Source organism: Zophobas morio, unplaced genomic scaffold (genome assembly GCF_036711695.1).
Source record: "Zophobas morio isolate AGI-343-1 ecotype UQ-CSIRO unplaced genomic scaffold, CSIRO_AGI_Zmor_V1 ptg000008l, whole genome shotgun sequence".
NCBI classification, from domain to species: Eukaryota; Metazoa; Arthropoda; class Insecta; order Coleoptera; family Tenebrionidae; genus Zophobas; species Zophobas morio.
Genome location: NW_026972113.1, coordinates 12,482,479 through 12,504,565, shown reverse-complemented (window position 1 = coordinate 12,504,565; position 22,087 = coordinate 12,482,479). Strand labels below are relative to the sequence as shown.

The 22,087-nt window shown below is 28.0% G+C and overlaps 1 protein-coding gene across 5 annotated transcripts in view; it reads right to left on the bottom strand.

The window, feature by feature from the left end:
* Stac (staccato) overlaps positions 1 to 19,887 on the bottom strand; it is a 55,223-nt gene extending 35,336 nt beyond the window's left edge. The window contains exons 1-2 of one of the 5 annotated variants that reach the window (XM_064050903.1): positions 19,631 to 19,887; positions 19,069 to 19,227 (exon numbers count right to left, since the gene is read on the bottom strand). In XM_064050903.1, the coding sequence (XP_063906973.1) occupies positions 19,069 to 19,227; positions 19,631 to 19,815 (344 nt within the window). In that variant the 5' untranslated portion in view covers positions 19,816 to 19,887. Of the gene's footprint in view, positions 1 to 842; positions 1,169 to 7,869; positions 8,433 to 19,068; positions 19,228 to 19,274; positions 19,319 to 19,630 lie in introns of those variants that run through there. The other 4 variants (XM_064050904.1, XM_064050907.1, XM_064050909.1 and 1 more) reach the window with 4 other exon arrangements.
* Positions 19,888 to 22,087: the final 2,200 nt, after the last annotated feature.

Here is a 22,087-nt window from a genome sequence, read left to right as displayed (position 1 = left end):
ATAACTTAAAAGAACAGAAAAAGACTACAGGAAAAGCGACAACACACAGGGGGACAAAAAACGTGAGAAAGAAAAATAGAAGAAAAAATACCAATAAAAAAGTGTCAAAAAAGGAACTTAAAAACGGCAAAAAAGTCTAGAACGACCTAAAATGACAAAAAAATCAGAAATTATGAGTTATTTCACTTATTTGTATTTCTTTGAAATTTAAAAAAGTAAGAAAAGTCTTAAAGCGCTATACAATACTTTATGGCACACTAAATTGCATGCATCAGAATTAGCAATTGTAATTTACTTATCAAACTGCATTATCAGCAGACTTAAACCCAGTCTAATCTGGCTCGAAGGACCACGAATTGTTACCACGTCCCCAAGCATGACACCCAAATCCCTTTGTTTGTGCAGCACTGTCACGCTGTTTGCATTGTGTGTTAATTATTCTTAGTCCTATTAGCAAGATTAGTCACACAAATAAATGATTGTTACGAAATTCTGAAAACTCCTGACGTGCTCTAAACCAGAACAACGCTGTTATTTTTAGCTCAAAGGTCATAAAATTTTTGTAATCCAGTAAATAAAACTAATTGCATGGTCCCGGAGTTTACAGGCTATCAGCTGTTTACTCGTGATTCATCGTCTTAAAAAGATCGCATCCATGCTCTCATTACGCGCAAGTGACTGGAGTCTAAATATAAACGTGATGGTGTCTTAGTACCTATATTTCACCCACAACAACAACGGAAAAAATCGTGGCCTGATTTCGAAAGTAGAAAGTTGTACCCGCATTTACTAGTAAATAATAATTTAGTGATTTTAGAGATATTTCAATTTTTTTTTTGTACCTTAACTCGTGGTCGGTGTGTTGGTCCACCGATTTCTGGCTCTGCAGCCTGTGGTAAATCGTCTTCCACATCCTCTCCTCCGCCTCCATATCCATGTTTCCCGTATTTTTCACACAAAAACACGTTTTCTAATACTAGTTATCAACCGGAACGTTCATCTTGACCAGCACCATGCAAATCCACTAGTAATAACAAACTTACAAAATCCATGCAACAGCATTTCCTACCACTAACCTCCTACTACCAGAAATCGACCTTCGTGGCACTTGAGCAACCACGAACTACAAGCAAAGCGCCAAGAAAGGTTCGTATCCGATGATGGAAAGGAGTTATTTTTACTCCTACGCTTGTTTGTCTAGTTGTCTCATAAATTATGTCATTGTTGTACCCACATGATATAGAGGAGCCACGGTTCACTTAGATCACTTATAATAATTTAAAAATGTTGAAGCAGAGGTTCCGGAAGTGTGACGTATGGGGTTATCCTGTCGGTATGAGAGGAGTCTTTGCACTCTTGACCTTGTGTATATGTTTAACTTTATGTGTGAAGATTCACGGTTGAATGTGTTGAATTGTAGAATACCTTGAGATTTTTTTTAAGTTGGGTAGCGACTGTGATAGACAAGGGGATTGCGTGATTGGTGGGTGCAAGCCACGCCTACCGGATTTCGTGCTACTATTGGTGAAGAATTTTCGCAATTTCGCCACTTAGAAGTTGCCAAAATTCAATTTTCATCTCACGATAAATGAAATAAACCAATGAATGGGGTTAGTTTACCTTCCTGTCTACATTCCGCTCTTTATCAATATAAAATCCACTTTTCGTCCAATAAAATAAAAGCGGAGTGGGTGGGCGGGGCCTTTAATTTTATTTTAATTAGATTTACCATTTCCTAAAATATGATACAATTTTCATCTCACGGTAAATAAAATAAGCCAATCAAATTTAAAAGCGGTGATCTAAATTCCACTATTCGAAGCCTTGACAACATTAGAATTACTTATTTCGAATAAATAAGCTTTTAAAAAACTCAAATTTCAAGGCTATAAAATAGTCAAAGTGCGTTTTAACGTCATTCATTTCATGGTAACCTTTGAAATTTTGAATGTTCACAACCGAAATTTTTTGAAATTAATTTTGAAAACTCGTAATTTATCATTGTCAAAGCCTTGAAGACTAAGAGTGGTTCATGGCCTTGGAAATGCTACAAGAATTTCTGTGTTAAACATCCTTTTGTTATTTTCTAATTTTCAAAGTGAACCAAAAGTTCATTTTTTTTTTTTTAGAAATACAAGTTTAAAGGCTTTGAAAATACTCAAAGGACTTCTGTAACGGTTCCTAATTGTTGTTAATCTTCGTTAACCTTTGAAATTTGGGTAAAAAAGAATATTTCGAATTAATTTTGAAAAGCTCGTAGAATTTTGACGATACTAGAAATGCCATTGTGTAGTCAAGGCTCTGAGGTCTAAAACTAGAACGATATTTGACAAGAATGTCGTCCACATTTCGGAATTATGAAGGTCTTCGAAGCCTTGACAACAATGGAATTACTTATTTCGAATAAATACGATTCTGATTTTGTGAAGGCTTCAAACGGCACAAAAATTCTAACTTTTAGAAAACCCAAATTTCTAGGCTATAAAATAGTCAGAACGTCATTCGTTTCATGGTAACCTTTGAAATTTTGATTGTTCGCAGCGGAAAATTTTTGAAATTAACTTTGAATAATCATAATTTGGTGTAGTCAAGGCCTTAAAGGCCAAGAAGGGCTGGATTTTTGACGACTAGTACTGAAAAGCTTTATGACCTTGGAAATACTACAACAATTTCTAAACTAATGAGTCAAAATTTGAAAAAACGAAACATTGAAGAAACAAAAATTGAAAAAAAATCACAATTCAACATCGAATAATTATAATAAAATTTAAAATTGAAAAAGTAAAAATTAAAAATTTGAAAAATTTAAAAAAATAAAAATTGAAATACCGAGACACTGAAAAATAAAAATTGAAATATCACAACGGCAAATTTGAAATCTCGAAAAATTGTACCTCAAAAAATTTCAAAATTCATAAGTTGAAAACTTGAAGAAGCAAAAAACTGGAATATAGAAAAATTATAACAAAATACAAAAATTGAAAAATTAAAAATTAAGACACTGAAAACTTAATTGCAATTTGAAAAACTGAAGCAACGAAAAATTGAAAAATTAGAAATTTGAAAATATATTAAGCTCTAAAAGGAACAAAAAAGCAACGAAAAATTGAAAAATTAGAAATTTAAAAATATAGGAAGCTCTAAAACCGAAAATTTTTAAAATTTAAGATCAAAACATCTAAAAATTGAAAAATTGAAAAATTAACCAATAGCAAAAATTTTAAAATGAAGAGTTGAAAAATTGCAAATCGATAAACCAGAAACGAAAAACTGAAAAATCAAAAAATGGAAATTTTGTAAAATTGTAAAAGCTAGTAACAATTATTACTATTATTAAAAGTTTAAAAATCAAAAAAATTAAACGAGAATCTCGAACTCGAAATATTGAATTCACCAAACATTAGAAATATTAGAATTCTAAAAAATGAAAAATTGAAAAGTCAAAAATAATAAAATTGAAGAAACAAAAAAATGAAAATCGAAAAATTGAAAATTTGAAACTATAGCAACTAAAAATCGAAAAGGAAAATTATAAAATTGAAATCTCGAAAAATTGAAAACTTGAAGAAGCAAGAGACTGGGAATGTAGACAAATTACAATGAAATATAAAAACTGAAAAATTAAAAATTGAGAAACTGAAAATTTCAAAAGATTAAAACTAGAAAATTTAATTGAAATTAGAAAAACTGAAGCAACGAAAAATTGAAAAATCAGAAATTTAAAAATATGTATAGGAAGTTCTAAAAAAAGCGGTATATTCAAAAATTGAAAAATTTTACAATTGATATTAATATCCAAAATTATGATAAAATATGAAAATGGAAAAATCAGATCGAAATACTGAAAAATTTTAAACTGAGAAACTAAAAATTTCAAAAGTTCAAAAATGAAAAACTTAATTGCAACTCGAAAAATTGAAGAAATGAAAATCGAAAAACTGAAAAATTGAAAAATTGAAAAATTTTACAATTTAACAATTATAATAAAATGCAAAAACTCAAAAACTAAAAACCAAAAACTTTAAAAATCCAAAATTCAAATACCGAGAAATTGAAAAGTAAAAACTAGAAAAATTGCAAACCGATAAATCAGCAACGAAAAATAGCAGAATTGAGAAATCAAAGAATAGAAAAAATCCAAAAATTTACTGCAAAATTAACGAAATGAAAAACTGAAAATTTAAATATCTAGGAACTTAAAATCGAAGAAAATTGTAAAATTAAAATCTCGAAAATTTAAAAAACTTCATAAGCTGAAAACTTGAAGAAGCAAAAGACTGAACTGTCGAAAAATTACAATAAAATATAAAAATTGAAAAATTATAGATGGAAATATTGAAAAATTAAAAACCGAGAAAGTGAAAATTTCAAAAGTTTAAAACTAGAAAATTTAATTAATTGCAATTCAAAAAAACTGAAGCAACGAAAAAATGAAAAAACAGAAATTTAAAAATATAGGAAGATTTAAAAGAAAAACCGTAAAATTGAAAACTCCAAAAATTGAAAAAACTGAAGAAACAAAAAAGGGATAAATTGAAAAATTTTACAATTGATATTGAAAAATTATAATAGATTATAAAAATTGAAAAACTAAAACTAGAAAATTTTTAAAAATTAAGATTGAAAAATCTGAAAACTGGAAAATCGAAAAAGTTGAAATTGAAAAGCGGAAAAATTGCAAACCGATAAACCAGAAACGAAAAACTGAAAAATCAAAAAATGGAAATTTTGTAAAATTGTAAAAGTTAATACCTATAATTAAAAGTTTAAAAATCAAAAACTTAAACGAGAATCTCGAAATCCAAATATTGAAATCACCAAACATTAGAAATATTAGAATTCTAAAAATCGTATAAGCGGAAAATTGAAATTAAAAAAATGTTAAATTGAACAAATGAAAATTTAAAAATCTGGAACTAAAAATCCAGAAAAAAATTATAAAATTAAAATTTCGAAAAACTGCAACTCGACAAATTGAAAATTCGTTGGTTGAAAAACTGAAGACGCAAAAGACTGAAATATCCAAAAATTGAGAAGTTTACACTTGGGTATCGAAAAATTATAATTAAATATGAAAATTGAAAAATCATGAATCGAAATATTGAAAAATTTTAAATTGAGAAACTGAAAAACTTAATTGCTGCTCGAAAAATTGAAGAAATGAAAAATTGAAAAGTCAAAAATTATAAAATTGAAGAAAAAAAAAGATGAAAATCGAAAAATTGAAAATTTTAAGCTATAGCAACTAACAATCCAAAAGGAAAATTGTAAAATTGAAATCTCCCAAAATTGCACCTCAAAAAATTTAAAAATTCATAAATTGAAAACTTGAAGAAGCAAGAAACTGGAATGTAGAAAAATTACAATGTAATATAAAAACTGAAAAATTAAAAATTGAGAAACTGAAATTTTCAAAAGATTAAAACTAGAAAATTTAATTAAAATTGGAAAAACTGAAGCAACGAAAAATTGAAAAATCAGAAATTTAAAAATATGTATAGGAAGTTCTAAAAAAAGCGGTATATCCAAAAATTGAAAAGTTTTACAATTGATATTAATATCCAAAATTATGATAAAATATGAAAATGGAAAAATCAGATCGATATACTGAACAATTTTAAACTGAGAAAAGAAAAATTTCAAAAGTCCAAAACTGAAAAACTTAATTGCAACTCGAAAAATTGAAGAAACGAAAAAATGGAATATCAAAAATAATAAAACTGAGGAAACAAAAAAATGAAAATCGAAAAACTGAAAAATAGAAAAATAGAAAAATTTTACAATTTAACAACTATAATAAAATGAAAAAACTCAAAAACTAAAAACCAAAAACTTTAAAAATCCAAAATTGAAATACCGAGAAATTGAAAAGTAAAAAATTGAAAAATCAAAAAATTTGAAATTAAAAACTAGAAAAATTGCAAATCGATAAATCAGCAACGAAAAATGGCAGAATTGAGAAATCAAAGAATAGAAAAAATCCAAAAATTTACTGGAAAATTAACGAAATGAAAAATTGAAAATTTAAATATCTAGGAACTTAAAATCGAAAAAAATTGTTAAATTAAAATCTCTAAAAATTAAAAAACTTCATAAGCTGAAAACTTGATGAAACAAAAGACTGAATTGTCGAAAAATTACAATAAAATATAAAAATTGAAAAATTATAGATCGAAATATTGAAAAATTAATAATCGAGAAACTGAAAATTTCAAAAGTTTAAAACTAGAAAATTTAATTAATTGCAATTCAAAAAAAACTGAAGCAACGAAAAAATGAAAAAACAGAAATTTAAAAATATAGGAAGATCTAAAAGAAAAACCGTAAAATTAAGGAATCAAGAAATGGAAATTTTGTAAAATTAAAGTTTATAACAAAATTATTACCATATGTTATAGTTTAAAAATCAAAAATTTAAAAATCGAGAATCTAGAAATCGAAATACTGAAATTACCGAACAGAATTCTAAAAATTGTAAAAACGGAAAAATAAAATAAAAAGAAATTAAAATTTATTAAACTGAAAACTTCAGAAATTGAACCACTGAAAATTTAAAAATGAAAAACTTAATTGCAACTGGAAAAATTGAAGAAATGAAACACTGAAAAATCAGAAATAATAAAACTGAAGCAGCAAAAAAATTAAAATCGAAAAACTGAAAAATTCAAAAGTTGAAAAAGGAAAAATTGAGAAGTAAAAAATTGAAAAATCGAAAAATTGTAAATCGATAAATCGGAAACGAAAAATCGCAGAATTGAGAAATCGAAAATAGAAATTTTGTAAAATTTTAGAAGTTATCAGTATTAAAAATTTAAAAATAAAATTTAAAATTGAGAAATTAGAAATCGAAACATTTAAATTGCCAAACATTAAAATAAAAAAAAAATTGGTAAAATCGAACACTCCAAAAGTTGAAAAATCGAAAAATTAACTGCAAAATTAACGAAATGAAAAATTTTAAATTTAAAAATCTAGGAACTAATGACCTTGGAGAAAGTTTTGATTTTTTTATAAGGTCTGAACTTTTGAAATGATGGTACTAGCAATATCGTGATATAGTCAAAACTAAGACAAAAAATAGGCTTGACAACATCGTCAACATTTTTTTTATTATGAAGTTCTTAGAGACCTTGAGAACATTGAATTACTTGTAATAACAATAATAAATAATTCATTCATTCATTCTTAAACATAACAACTGTTAAAAAAATAATCCATTAACATAACACATTACAATAAAAAAAAATGAAAACAGCCTAATAAGAGTGAAAACCAGTAATTATAATAAAACAAATCAAATTAACTAAACATTTTTTTAACGATAATTAAAGTTTATAGTGTAATTAAAACACATTTTTTTTTCGGCGACTGAATGAAACAATTAAAATTTTTATAATTGATGTCTAACTTGTTTATTAAACTCCAAATGACTATTTTTTTCAAGCGAATCAACACGTTTGAAAATCTTGACATCATCCGCATAAAGCAATGTTTCACAGTTGGATACCACAAAAATAAGAAACGTGGAAGGACGGAGGTTTGACCCTTGAGTTACCTTTTTCCAAGTTTTTTTAGTTAAACTCAATTTTTACCGCATAAGTCAAAAAATGGGAGTTGAGACTTCCGGAACACTCTCCAAGCCTCCCGGTATTTTAAGTCACGATCCTGGATTCAAAAACCGGTTATCCCTCATCATTAATCTTTAATAAGCATGTTTACAATACCATTTTTTCTATTTCAGATTATATAATTGCAAAAATTCATGAGTCCGAAAAGTCAAGGATTTTTCATCTATACTTTACCAGCAATCATGCTAAGAAAATCACTTAGGCGGAAATCCGAAACACGAAAAACCAAAAACCAACATACCTCTCGTTCGGGATTTCTAGCGACTTCTGCTTTTTCAGCCTACTGTACAGAACTTCTTTTTTGGACTCCATTCTGCACGACGGTCACACTCACACTAATTAATTATCACCATGTATTCAATAATAATCGGCAAACAACAATTTATCACGAATAATAAACAAACACGGAAATCTGACAACTGTACAAACACGAGACTAAAAACTTGTATTAGCTTTGATTCGAGTATCTAAGGATAAACAAAACCTGTGTTCGGTTGCGATAAATTTAGCAGACTGAGAAGCGGTACAATGCAAAAAGTAAACAGATAAGAGGGAGAACGATGGGAAAAAATAACCGAGTGTGAGGTCATAATGGAAATGGGTAAACCAGAGTTGGGGATCTACGATAGAATGGCGTTATTCATGGAAATGTGGTTTAATTATGGTGAAGTGGACAGGAAGAAATGGACAGATTAGTGGCCTTGATCGTAAGACTAAGAGATCGCGAATTAGAGTAAATTGAATTGATGATAATTGTTCTGGGGAAATACATACAAAATGCGTGTGTGTAACGAGTGTGGAGTTTGACGACTTTGATATCATATCGTTAGTGTGAAGAATTCTATTTTGAGTGATGGGATTTCCATTGATTACAGTGGTGAGACGGTGAACGCATGCGAGCTGTCTTGCCAGAAATAAATCGAACGATTTCTTCGAAGTTCGTGGCTTGTGGATTTTGTTATTAATAAAAATTTCGGAAATTGTATAAAATTTCCTATTGTTTTGGCATCTACAACTATCAAAATAGTTGTTTTTTAGATTTTTCAACATGTTTCAAGTTGTTTTAAAAATTTTAAAAATCGAAATTTTTCGGAAACTCCCAATTTCATTTTTAATTGGCAAACATCGTTGTAACCGTATAATATTCAGTATTTTTGTATCAAATACGTGGATTCTTCAGAACTGTAAATATCTCAAGTGCATTATAAAATTCGTTCCTGTTATCTTAAACTTTGATTTTTTCTTATTTTCACATTCGCACCATTTTTAATTTGTTTGACAAAATAATTCAAAATTCCCTAAATTTTAAGACACCAGGTTTTTGGTTTTCCTGTGTCAGATATAAAGCTTTCCGAAAATTATTAAAATCTCCTGTTGAAGTTGTTTCAAATTGTTTCAAAAATTTTTAAAATCGAAATTTTAGGAAAATTCCAAATTTCATTTCTAACTGAAAAGATCCAAATCTGTTGTAATCGTTTAATTTTTAACATTTTTTAATCAAACATGTGGATTTTTCAGGTCTGTAAATATCGCACGTACATTATAAAATTTGTTCCCGTTAATTAAACTTTGTTTTTTTTTTCACATTTTCTCATTCGCGCCATTTTTAATTTGTTTGACAAAAAAATTAAAAATTCCCTAAATTTTAAGACACCAGGTTTTTGGATTTCCTGTGTCAGATATAAAGCTTTCCGAAAATTATGAAAGTCTCCTGTTGAGTTTAACATTAAATTTTAGCTTGTAGAACTTTCAAAATTGGTGTTTTTTTACACTTTTGAAGTTGTTTCAAATTATGTTTCAAAAATTTCTAAAATCGAAATTTTAGGAAAATTCCAAATTTCATTTCTAACTGAAAAAATCCAAATCTGTTGTAATCGTTTAATTTTTAACATTTTTTAATCAAATTTGTGGATTTTTTAGGTCTGTAAATATCGCAAGTACATTATAAAATTTGTTCCCGTTATAGTAAACTTTGTTTTTTTTTTCACATTTTCACATTCGCGCCATTTTTAATTTGTTTGACAAAATAATTCAAAATTCCCTAAATTTTAGGACACCAGGTTTTTGGATTTCCTGTGTCAGATATAAAGCTTTCCGAAAATTATGAAAGTCTCCTGTTGAGTTTAACATTAAATTTTAGCTTCTAGAACTTTCAAAATTGGTGTTTTTTTACACTTTTGAAGTTGTTTCAAATTATGTTTCAAAAATTTCTAAAATCGACATTTTAGGAAAATTCCAAATTTCACTTCTAACTGAAAAAAATCAAATCTGTTGTAATCGTTTAATTTTTAACATTTTTTAATCAAATATGTGGATTTTTCAGGTCTGTAAATATTGCAAGTACATTATAAAATTTGTTCCCGTTATATTAAACTTTTTTTTTTCACATTTTCACATTCGCGCTATTTCTAATTTGTTTGACAAAAAAATTAAAAATTTCCTAAATTTTAAGACACCAGGTTTTTGGTTTTTCTGTGTCAGATATAAAGCTTTCCGAAAATTATGAATGTCTCCTGGTGAGTTTAACATTAAAATTTGGCTTCTAGAACTTTCAAAATTGTTGTTTTTTTCACACTTTTGAAGTCGTTTCAAATTGTTTCAAAAATTTTTAAAATCGAAATTTTAGGAAAATTCCAAATTTCATTTCTAACTGAAAAAATCCAAATCTGTTGTAATCGTTTAATTTTTAACATTTTTAATCAAATTTCTGGATTTTTTAGGTCTGTAAATATCGCAATTACATTTAATAAAATTTGTTCCCGTTATATTAAACTTTGTTTTTTTTTTCACATTTTCTCATTCGCGCCCTTTTTAATTTGTTTGACAAAAAAACTAAAAATTCCCTAAATTTTAAGACACCAGGTTTTTGGATTTCCTGTGTCAGATATAAAGCTTTCCGAAAATTATTAAAGTCTCCTGTTGAAGTTGTTTCAAATTGTTTCAAAAATTTTTAAAATCGAAATTTTAGGAAAATTTCAAATTTCATTTCTACCTGAAAAAATCCAAATCTGTTGTAATCGTTTAATTTTCAATATTTTTTAACAAATATGTGGATTTTTCAGGACTGTAAATATCTCAAGTAGATTATAAAATTCGTTCTTGTTATATGTATTGAACTTTGATTTTTTTCTAGTTTTCACATTCTCGCCATTTTTAATTTGTTCGACAAAAAAAAACAAAATCCGGTAAATTTTAAGTCACCCGATTTTATAAAAATGTCTATATTTTCACTTCCAAAAATTGGAAAAAGCGAAATATTTCTCAGTACTTTGATTTTTTTCTTTTCCTGTGGCAAGCATGACTTTTCAAAAATTACGAAAGTCTCCTATTTAATTTAATTTTAAATTTTGGTATCTCGAATTTTCAAAATTGTTCTTTTCTCAAACTTTTGAAGTTGTTCCAATTTATTTTTTAAAAATTAAAAAAAATCTAAATTTTTCGGAAATTTCATTTCTAACTGAAAAAAATTCAAATTTGTTGTAATCGTTTAATTTTCAGTATTTTTGAATCGAATATATGGATTTTTCAGTACATTATCAAATTGTTATATTAATTTTTAATTATTTTCTCATTTTCACATTCGCTCCATTTTTAATTTGTTCAACAAAAAAAAATCAAAATTTCGTTACCAGATTTTATAAAATGTTCTATAGTTTAGTTCCAAGAATTGAAAAACGCAAAATATGTCTCGGTACCTTAATTTTTTCTTTTCCTGTGTCAAATATAAACCTTTTCGAAAATTTCAAGTTTCCTATTTAGCTTAATTTTAAATTTTCAAAATTGTTGCTTCTTCACACTTTTGAAGTTGTTTACAAGTTATGTTTTAAAAATTATAGAATTGTTATTATATTAAACTCTATTTTTTCCCATTTTCACATTCGCGCCATTTTTAATTTGTTTGATACAACAATTCAGAATTCCGTAAATTTTAAGTCAACATATCTTATAAATTTAGTTTTAGTTCCAAGAACTGAAAAATGCCAAATATTTTTCGGTTCTTTGATTTTTTATTTTCATCTGTCAGATACAAAACTTTTCAAAAAGTATGAGTCTTCTATTTAATTTAACTTAAATTTTAGCATCTATAATTTTCAAAATTGTTGTCTGAAATTGTTTCAGGCTACGTTTTAGAAATTTTAAGAAATGAAAACTGTTGTAATCGTTTAATTTTCAATATCTTTTAATCAATAATTTTTTGGACTGTAAATATCTCAACTACACAAGTATTAAACTTCGTTTGTTTTTTCATTTTCACATTCGCGCCATTTTGGAAAGAATGAAATATTTCTCGGTACTCTAATTTTTTCATTTTTTGTGTGGGATACTGGAATTTTCAAAAAATTTTTAAAGTCTCACATTTAGTTCAACTTTTAATTTTGACAATTAAAATTTTCCAAACTGCTGTTTTTTCTTACTTGATGTGTTTCAAGTTACGTATTGAAAATTAAATAAAATCGAAATTCTTCGAAAAATCCAAAGTCGTTGTCATCCGTCAATTTTCAGTATTTTTGTGTCAAAAATGGGGATCCTTCAGAATTGTAAAATTTCTCAAGCGTTTTATAAAATTCATTCCTGCTTTCTTAAACTTCCAAAAAAATGTTATTCATTTTCACATTTGAGCCATTTTAATTTGTTTAATAAACAATTTAAAATTCCGTAAATTTCAAGTTACCCTATTTCATTATGGTTTCAGTTTCAAGAATCTGAAAAAAAATATATTTCCAGGTACATACTTTTTTTCTTTTCGTGTGTCGGATTCAGAAATTTTCAAAAATTACGAAAGTCTCACATTTAGTTTAAATTTTAATTTTGGCATTTTAAATTTTCCAAATTGCTGTTTTTTCTTACTTTTGGAGTTGTTTCAAGTCACAGATCGAAAATTAAAAAAAATTCTAAATTTTTCGGAAATTCTAAATTTCATTTTTAATGGAAAAAATCCAAAACTGTTGTCATCGGTCAGTTTTCAGTATTTTTGTATCAAAAATGAGGTTACTTCAGAACTGTAAACTTCTCAAGGATTTTAAAAAATTCGTTCCTGCTATCCTAAACTAAAAAAAAAATGGTTTCTCATTTTCACGTTTGAGCCATTTTTAAGTTGGTTAACAAAAGATTAAAAATTCGGTAATTTCAAGTCAAGAACATTTTATAGTTTCTGTCTTAAAAATCTGAAAAAGCGCAATATTTCCAGGTATACATTTCTTGTTCTCTTCGGGTGTAAGATACAAAAATTTTCAAAAATTATAAAAATCTCACATTTAGTTTAATGTTCAATATTGGCATTGAAAATTCTCCAAATTGCTGTTTTTTCTTACTTCTGGAGATGTTTCAAGTCACAGATCGAAAATTAAACAAAAAATCTAAATTTTTCGGAAATTCTAAATTTCATTTTTAATGGAAAAAATCCAAAACCGTTGTCATCGGTCAATTTTCAGTATTTTTGTATCAAAAATGAGGTTACCTCAGAACTGTAAACTTCTCAAGCATTTTGTAAAATTCGTTCCTGCTATCGTAAACTCAAAAAAAATTGTTTCTCATTTTCACATTTGAGCCATTTTTAATTTGGTGAACAGAAGATTAAAAATTCGGTAATTTCAAGTCAAGAATTTTTTATAATTTCGGTCTTAAAAATCTGAAGAAGCGAAATATTTCCAGGTATACGTTTTTTGTTCTCTTCGGGTGTAAGATACAAAAATTTTCAAAAATTACAAAAGTCTCACACTTAGTTTTAGTTTAATGTTCAATATTAGCATTGAAAATTTTCCAAATCGCTGTTTTTTCTTACTTTTGGATATGTTTCAAGTCACAGATCGAAAATTAAAAAAATTCTAAATTTTTCGGAAATTCTAAATTTCATTTTTAATGGAAAAAATCCAAAACCGTGGTCATCGGTCAATTTTCAGTATTTTTGTATCAAAAATGAGGTTACTTCAGAACTGTAAACTTCTCAAGCATTTTATAAAATTCGTTCCTCGTATCTTAAACTTCGAAAAAATGGTTTGTCATTTTCACATTTGAACGATTATTAATTTGTTCAACAAAAAAATTCAAAATATCGGAAATTTTAGGTCACCCTGTTTCATAACATTTTTTTATAGTTTCAGTTTCAAGAATCTGAACACGCGAAATATTTCCAGATACACAATTTTTTTCCTTTCGGGTGTCAGATACAGAAATTTTCAAATTTTACAAAAAACTCACATTTAGTTTAACTTTCAATTTTGACATTTAAAATTTTCCAAATTGCTGTTTTTTCGTACTTCTGGAGTTGTTTCAAGTCACAGATTGAAAATTAAAAAAAATAAATAAATAAAATCGAAATTTTTCATAAATTCTAAATTTCATTTTTAATCGACAAAATCTAAAATCGTTGTCATCGGTCAATTTTCAGAACTGTTAACTTCTCGAGCGTTTTATAAAATTCGTTCCTGCTATCTTAAACTTCGAAAAAATGGTTCCTTATTTTCACAATTGAGCCATTTTTAATCTGTTAACAAAAAATTAAAATTCCGGAGATTTCAAATCACCTTGTTTCATAATTTTTTTTCAGTAGTTTGTGTTTCAAGAATCTGAAAAAGCGAAACATTTCCAGGTATACATTTTTTTTTCTTTTTTCGTGTGTCAGATACAGAAATTTTCAAAAATTACGAAAGCTTCATACTTAATTTAAGCGTCAATTTTGGCATATAAAATTGTCCAAATTGCTGCTTTTTCGTACTTCTGGAGTTGTTTCAAGTCACAGATTGAAAATTCAAAAAAAATTCTAAATTTTTCGGAAATTCTAAATTTCATTTTTAATGGAAAAAATCCAAAACCGTTGTCATCGGTCAATTTTCAGTATATTTGTATCAAAAATGAGGTTACTTCAGAACTGTAAACTTCTCAAGCATTTTATAAAATTCGTTCCCGCTATCTTAAACTTCGAAAAAGTGGTTTGTCATTTTCACATTTGAACCATTTTTAATTTGTTCAACAAAAAAATTCAAAATATTGGAAATTTTAAGTCACTCTGTTTCATAAGATTTTTTTATAATTTCAGGTTCAAGAATTTGAAAACGCGAAATATTTCCAGGTACACAATTTTTTTCCTTTTCGGGTGTCAGATATGTGCAGAAATTTTCAAAAATTACAGAAGTCTCACATTTAGTTTAAATTTCAATTTTGACATTTAAAATTTTCCAAATTTCTGTTTTTTCCTACTTTTGGAGTTGTTTCAAGTCATAGATTGAAAATAAAAAAAATCGAAATTTTACGGAAATTCTAAATTTCATTTTTAATCGACACAATCCAAAACCGTTGTCATCGGTCAATTTTCAGGATTTTTGTATCAAAAATGGGGTTACTTCAGAACTGTAAACTTCTCAAGCATTTTATAAAATTCGTTCCCGCTATCTTAAACTTCGAAAAAATGGTTTGTCATTTTCACATTTGAACCATTTTTAATTTGTTCAACAAAAAAGTTCAATATATCGGAAATTTTAAGTCACTCTGTTTCATAAGATTTTTTTATAGTTTCAGTTTCAAGAATCTGAAAACGCGAAATATTTCCAGGTACACAATTTCTTTTCTTTTTGGGTGTCAGATGCAGAAATTTTAAAAAATTACAAAAGTCTCACATTTAGTTTAACTTTAAATTTTGACATTTAAAATTTTCCAAATTGCTGCTTTTTCGTACTTCTGGAGTTTTTTCAAGTCACAGATTTAAAATTAAAAAAAATAAATAAAATCGAAAGTTTTCGGAAATTTTAAATTTCATTTTTAATCGACAAAATCCAAAATCGTTGTCATCGGTCAATTTTCAGAACTGTTAACTTCTCGAGCGTTTTATAAAAATCGTTCCTGCTTTCTTAAACTTCAAAAAATGGTTTCTCATTTTCACAATTGAGCCATTTTTAATCTGTTAACAAAAAATTAAAATTTCGGAGATTTCAAATCACCTTGTTTCATATTTTTTTTTAATAGTTTCAGTTTCAGGAATCTGAAAAAGCGAAATATTCCCAGGTATACATTTTTTTCTTTTTTCGTGTGTCAGATACAGAAATTTTCAAAAATTACGAAAGTCTCATACTTAATTTAATCGTCAATTTTGGCATATAAAATTGTCCAAATTGCTGTTTATTCTTACTTTTGTAGTTGTTTCAAGTCACAGATCGAAAATTAAAAAAATTCTAAATTTTTCGGAAATTCTAAATTTCATTTTTAATGGAAAAAATCCAAAACCGTTGTCATCGGTCAATTTTCAGTATTTTTGTATCAAAAATGAGGTTACTTCAGAACTGTAAACTTCTCAAGCATTTTATAAAATTCGTTCCCGCTATCTTAAACTTCGAAAAAATGGTTTGTCATTTTCACATTTGAACCATTTTTAATTTGTTCAACAAAAAAATTCAAAATATCGGAAATTTTAAGTCTCTCTGTTTCATAAGATTTTTTTATAGTTTCAGTTTCAAGAATCTGAAAATGCGAAATATTTCCAGGTACACAATTTTTTTCCTTTCCGGGTGTCAGATATGTACAGAAATTTTCAAAAATTACAAAAGCCTCACATTTAATTTAACTTTCAATTTTGGCATTTAAAATTTTCCAAATTGCTGCATTTTCGTATTTCTGGAGTTGTTTCAAGTCACAGATTGAAAATAAAAAAAAAAATAAAAATAAAATCGAAATTTTTCGAAAATTCCAAATTTCATTTTTAATCGACAAAATGCAAAATCGTTGTCATCGGTTAATTTTCAGAACTGTTAACGTCTCGAGCGTTTTATAAAATTCGTTCCTGCTATCTTAAACTTCAAAAAAATGGTTTATCATTTTCACAATTGAGCCATTTTTAATCTGTTAACAAAAAATTAAAATTTCGGAGATTTCAAATCACCTTGTTTCATAATTTTTTTTTAATAGTTTCAGTTTCAGGAATCTGAAAAAGCGAAACATTTCCAGGTATACATTTTTTTCTTTTTTCGTGTCAGATACAGAAATTTTCAAAAATTACGAAAGTCTCATACTTAATTTAAGCGTCAATTTTGGCATATAAAATTGTCCAAATTGCTGTTTTTTCTTACTTTTGGAGTTGTTTCAAGTCACAGATTGAAAATTAAAAAAAAAACAAGTAAAATCGAAATTTTTCGGAAATTCTAAATTTCATTTTTAATGGAAAAAATCCAAAACCATTGTTATCGGTCAATTTTCAGTATTTTTGTATCAAAAATGAGGTTACTGCAGAACTGTAAACTTCTCAAGCATTTTATAAAATTCGTTTCCGCTATCTTAAACTTCGAAAAATGGTTTGTCATTTTCACATTTGAACCATTTTTAATTTGTTCAACAAAAAAATTCAAAATATCGGAAATTTTAAGTCACTCTGTTTCATAAGATTTTTTTATAGTTTCAGTTTCAAGAATCTGAAAACGCGAAATATTTCCAGGTACACAATTTTTTCCTTTTCGGGTGTCAGATATGTACAGAAATTTTCAAAAATTACAAAAGTCTCACATTTAGTTTAACTTTCAATTTTGACATTTAAAATTTTCCAAATTGCTGCTTTTTCGTACTTCTGGAGTTGTTTCAAGTCACAGATTGAAAATTCAAAAAAAAAAAAAAAATCGAAATTTTTCGAAAATTATAAATTTAATTTTTAATCGACAAAATCTAAAATCGTTGTCATCGGTCAATTCTCAGAACTGTTAACTTCTCGAGCGTTTTATAAAATCTTAAACTTCAAAAAAATGGTTTCTCATTTTCACAATTGAGCCATTTTTAACCTGTTTAACAAAAAATTAAAATTCCGGAGATTTCAAATCACCTTGTTTCATAATTTTTTTTTAATAGTTTCAGTTTCAGGAATCTGAAAAATCGAAACATTTCCAGGTATACATTTTTTTTTCGTGTGTCAGATGCAGAAATTTTCAAAAATTACGAAAGTCTCATACTTAATTTAAGCGTCAATTTTGGCATATAAAATTGTCCAAACTGCTGTTTTTTCTTACTTTTGGAGTTGTTTCAAGTCATAGATTGTAAATAAGGAATAATCGAAATTTTTCGGAAATTCTAAATTTCAATTTTAATCGATAAAATTCAAAACCGTTGTCATCGGTCAATTTTCAGTATTTTTGTTACAAAAATGAGGTTACTTCAGAACTGTAAACTTCTCAAGCATTTTATAAAATTCGTTCCCGCTATCTTAAACTTCGAAAAATGGTTTGTCATTTTCACATTTGAACCATTTTTAATTTGTTCAACAAAAAAATTCAAAATATCGGAAATTTTAAGTCACTCTGTTTCATAAGACTTTTTTATAGTTTCAGTTTCAAGAATCTGAAAACGCGAAATATTTCCAGGTACACAATTTTTTCCTTTTCGGTTGTCAGATATGTAGAGAAATTTTCAAAAATTACAAAAGTCTCACATTTAGTTTAACTTTCAATTTTGACATTTAAAATTTTCCAAATTGCTGCTTTTTCGTACTTCTGGAGTTGTTTCAAGTCACAGATTGAAAATTAAAAAAATAAATAAATAAAATCGAAATTTTTCGAAAATTCTAAATTTCATTTTTAATCGACAACATCCAAAATCGTTGTCATCGGTTAATTTTCAGAATTGTTAACTTCTCGAGCGTTTTATAAAATTCGTTCCCTCTATCTTAAACTTCAAAAAAATGGTTTCTCATTTTCACAATTGAGCCATTTTTAATCTGTTTAACAAAAAATTAAAATTCCGGAGATCTCAAATCACCTTGTTTCATATTTTTTTTTTTAATAGTTTCAGTTTCAGGAATCTGAAAAAGCGAAACATTTCCAGGTATACATTTTTTTCTTTTTTCATGTGTCAGATATAGAAATTTTAAAAAATTACGAAAGTCTCATATTTAATTTAATCTTCAATTTTTGCATATAAAATTGTCCAAATTGCTGCTTTTTCTTACCTTTGGAGTTGTTTCAAGTCATAGTTTGAAAATAAAAAATAATCGAAATTTTTCGGAAATTCTAAATTTCATTTTTAATCTCCAAAGTCCAAAACCGTTGTCATCGGTGAATTTTCAGTATTTTTGTATCAAAAATGAGGTTACTTCAGAACTGTAAACTACTCAAGCATTTTATAAAATTCGTTCCTGCTATCTTAAACTTCGAAAAAATGGTTTGTCGTTTTCACATTTGAACCATTTTTAATTTGTTCAACAAAAAAATTCAAAATATCGGAAATTTTAAGTCACTATTTCATATTTTTTTTTTATAGTTTCAGTTTCAGGAATCTGAAAAAGCGAAACATTTCCAGGTATACATGTTTTTCATTTTTCGTGTGTCAGACAGAAATTTTTAAAAATTACGATAATTTCTTACTTTTGAAGTTGTTTCATGCTACATATTGATAATTTAAAAAAAAAAACGATTTTTTTTCACGACCCAAATCGGCCATTTACCCGCTTAAGTTCGAATTATCTCTCACTAACCTTCCCCTTACAGGATGTATCTTCCTGTACTTCCACAGCAGGAACCACGGAATCGTGATGTCCTTGCTGTACGACATCTCGTACAGCTTCCCCCGAAGAAACTTCTTGATCTTCTTACCATCCAACCTCGGCTTGGGCAAGTTCAGATTCTTCAGATTCCTGAAAACACAAAACTCATCTTGCGCAACCTCTCGCAAATCACATACATGATGAAATCGAAATATCGTGCCGCCATGTCTCCTACTATCATCACACGATTAGAAATCATATGACTGGTGATGACTCCGGGCACATGCCTTTATGCAACAGCGCCCAAATTAATTTCCTGACTCACGCGTTATTGTGATTTTTAAACAACCGGAGCGTGAATTTTGCGATTGCAATTAAGTCCGATGGCGAGAGAGGGGACTCGCTAAATTTTCGGGAATCGAGTCCCCTCTTCTACCATCGTCGGACTTGTGTTGGCGCGGAAGTTGCGATAAGTTTCCACTTGCCCGCACATCGCTATCGCCCCATAACGGAAAGTAATTGCATAATAATGAAAACAAAAATGAAAAGTTACCTTTTTCTGGAAAACACGTCGGTTTCACTTAAATCACTGTCACTTTTCCGAATTTTCACTGAAGGTCTTTTTCTGCGTCTCACTGCGTTGGATCTCTTCAGCAGGCAAGTGCTGCAAGAGTCTTCGTCCAGGGACAACTGGTAAAGCTCCAGACCGCGAATAAAAAAGTTATCTTCTTCGCACATGGTGGTTCTTAGAAGTGAGTCAAACCGACTGGGAAGTACTTTTCTCGTTTCAACGGTGAACCAATTTACTATTTTGGGTGCTGTTAGTACATTTACCCGAGCGCTTGACCAGTTGTACACAAAAGTGCCTCACAATGGCCGTGGAGGGGATTTCCGCTTGGAATTAACAAGTTCTTTAACAATTAGATGTACGAGTAACTGTTTATGGGCGCATGGACGGGAAAATCCACGAAATGGGTCAGGTTTGTGTTTGTTTTGGCGCTATTTGAATAGTAGGCTGTGTGGAGTAGCCCGGGTAGCTATTTTTATGTATTTGTATTTGGTATCTTTGTTTAGATATAGTGATGTTTGTTTTCCTTATGGTAAATCATTTACGGAAATTCCAGTAAAAAAAATGGTTGAAGGTTATTTCAACCGAATTTTCCTCGTCCCTGAAGAGCAGTTCAGTTTCTTCAGTTTTTCGATTTCGATTTTCAATTTCCAATTTCGGAATTTTTAAATTTTTAGATTTTTCAATTATCCGACTTCGATTTTTAACTTTTCGAATGTTGAAGTTCTTGATTGCTCGATTTCTTGGTTTCAATTTTTCAATTTTTATATTTTCCGACTTTTCCAGTTCTCGATTTTTCGATTTCTCAATTTTCAGATTTTTCGACTTCAATTTTACGGTTTTTGCATTTTCTTGATTATTCAATGTTTGGATTTTTCGCGTTTTTCAATTTTTAGATTTTTCAACATTTTAAATGTCCCATTTCTTGATTTTTGGATTTTTCGACTTTTCGAGTTTTGGATTTTTCAATTTTTTGATTTCTAGATTTTCGACTTACCGTTTGTTCGAGTTCTCGATTTTTTAACTCCGATTTTTGGATTTTTCTATTTTTCAATTTTCAAATTTTTCGATTTTTCAATGGTCCGATTTTCTGAATTTTCAGTTTTTTGATTTTTCGATTCTTTGAGTTTTCAACATTTTAAATGTCGGATTTCTTGATTTTTTTGATTTTTCGATTTTTCAATGTTTGAAGATTTCGATTTTTCGGCTTTTTTTCAACTTCGAATGTCCGATTTCTTCATTTTTCGATTTGTGGATTTCCTGACTTTTCGACTTCTCGATTCTTCAATTTTTGGTTTTTATTCTTTAAATTTAGAAATTTTCGACTCTTTGATTATTCGATTTTTCTACTGCGATTTTTGGATTTTTTGAATTCTCAATTTTCAAATTTTTGTATTTTTCAATTTCTCGATTTTTCAACTTCAATTTTTCTGTTTTGGGATTTTCCAAAATTTTTCAATTTTTCAACATTTTAAATGTCCCATTTCTGGAATTTTCGACTTTTTGATTTTTCAAATCCTTGATTTACTATTGACAGCCAAGATGGATGCCAATAGTAGTAGTCAGTCCGGTACGTCTGCACAAATCTGCAGAAAATGTAAATCAAAAGTTGTCAGTGCATTAAAATGTATATCGTGTGATAATGTGTACCACCTTAGTTGTGCCAAGGGTGTATCTTATGTAAAAATTTTGGACAGTAAGTCTTTAGTTTGCTGTGATAAAGTGAAAATGCCTCCTGTTGTGTGCGAAGATTCTGAGTTTTTTGAAGCAATGGAACAAATGAGTGGTCCTGAGAAAAAGGTTGATATTGCTGTTTTCAATTATATTATTAAACAAAAAGACGAAATTATAAAGGAGCTAAGGGATCGTGTAAAAACGCAAAGTGAGATGATAGACATTTTGATAAAAAGTTCGAACAAATTGGGAGGCTCCACTGATTGTAGTTTATCATCAATGGACACTTTTTCGAGTAAGATTATGAATAAAAACGTGAATGGTGTGGAAGCAAGAAAAGTGGTAAACAAAAGTGAACCTGAAATACGGAACACTATTATTTATCCTAATACGAATTTATGTAATGAAGTTGATCTAAATAATTCTTCAGACAATGGTAAAAATCCTTCTGAGAAGGAGGTAACAGCTGATACTTTAAAACGTCGGCCGAAAGTAAGTAAGTTAATTATTGGCTCAGCAGATATAGCTTCTAGTTCAGGTTCGTCAGATTTGTCATCGAGTGATCATGATTTCGTAGCTGTCACCAGAAAAAAAAGCAGTCATATACATATTACAAGAGTAAACCCTAATGTTGATGTGAACAAGATTACTGATTATATTAAATTTAAGTTAAAATCCCATGAAGAAGTGCTGAAAAATAAACGTCTTCCTGACTTTAAGCTTATTAAATTGGACTCTAAATTTCCTGAGTTATATAGTTCTTTCAAA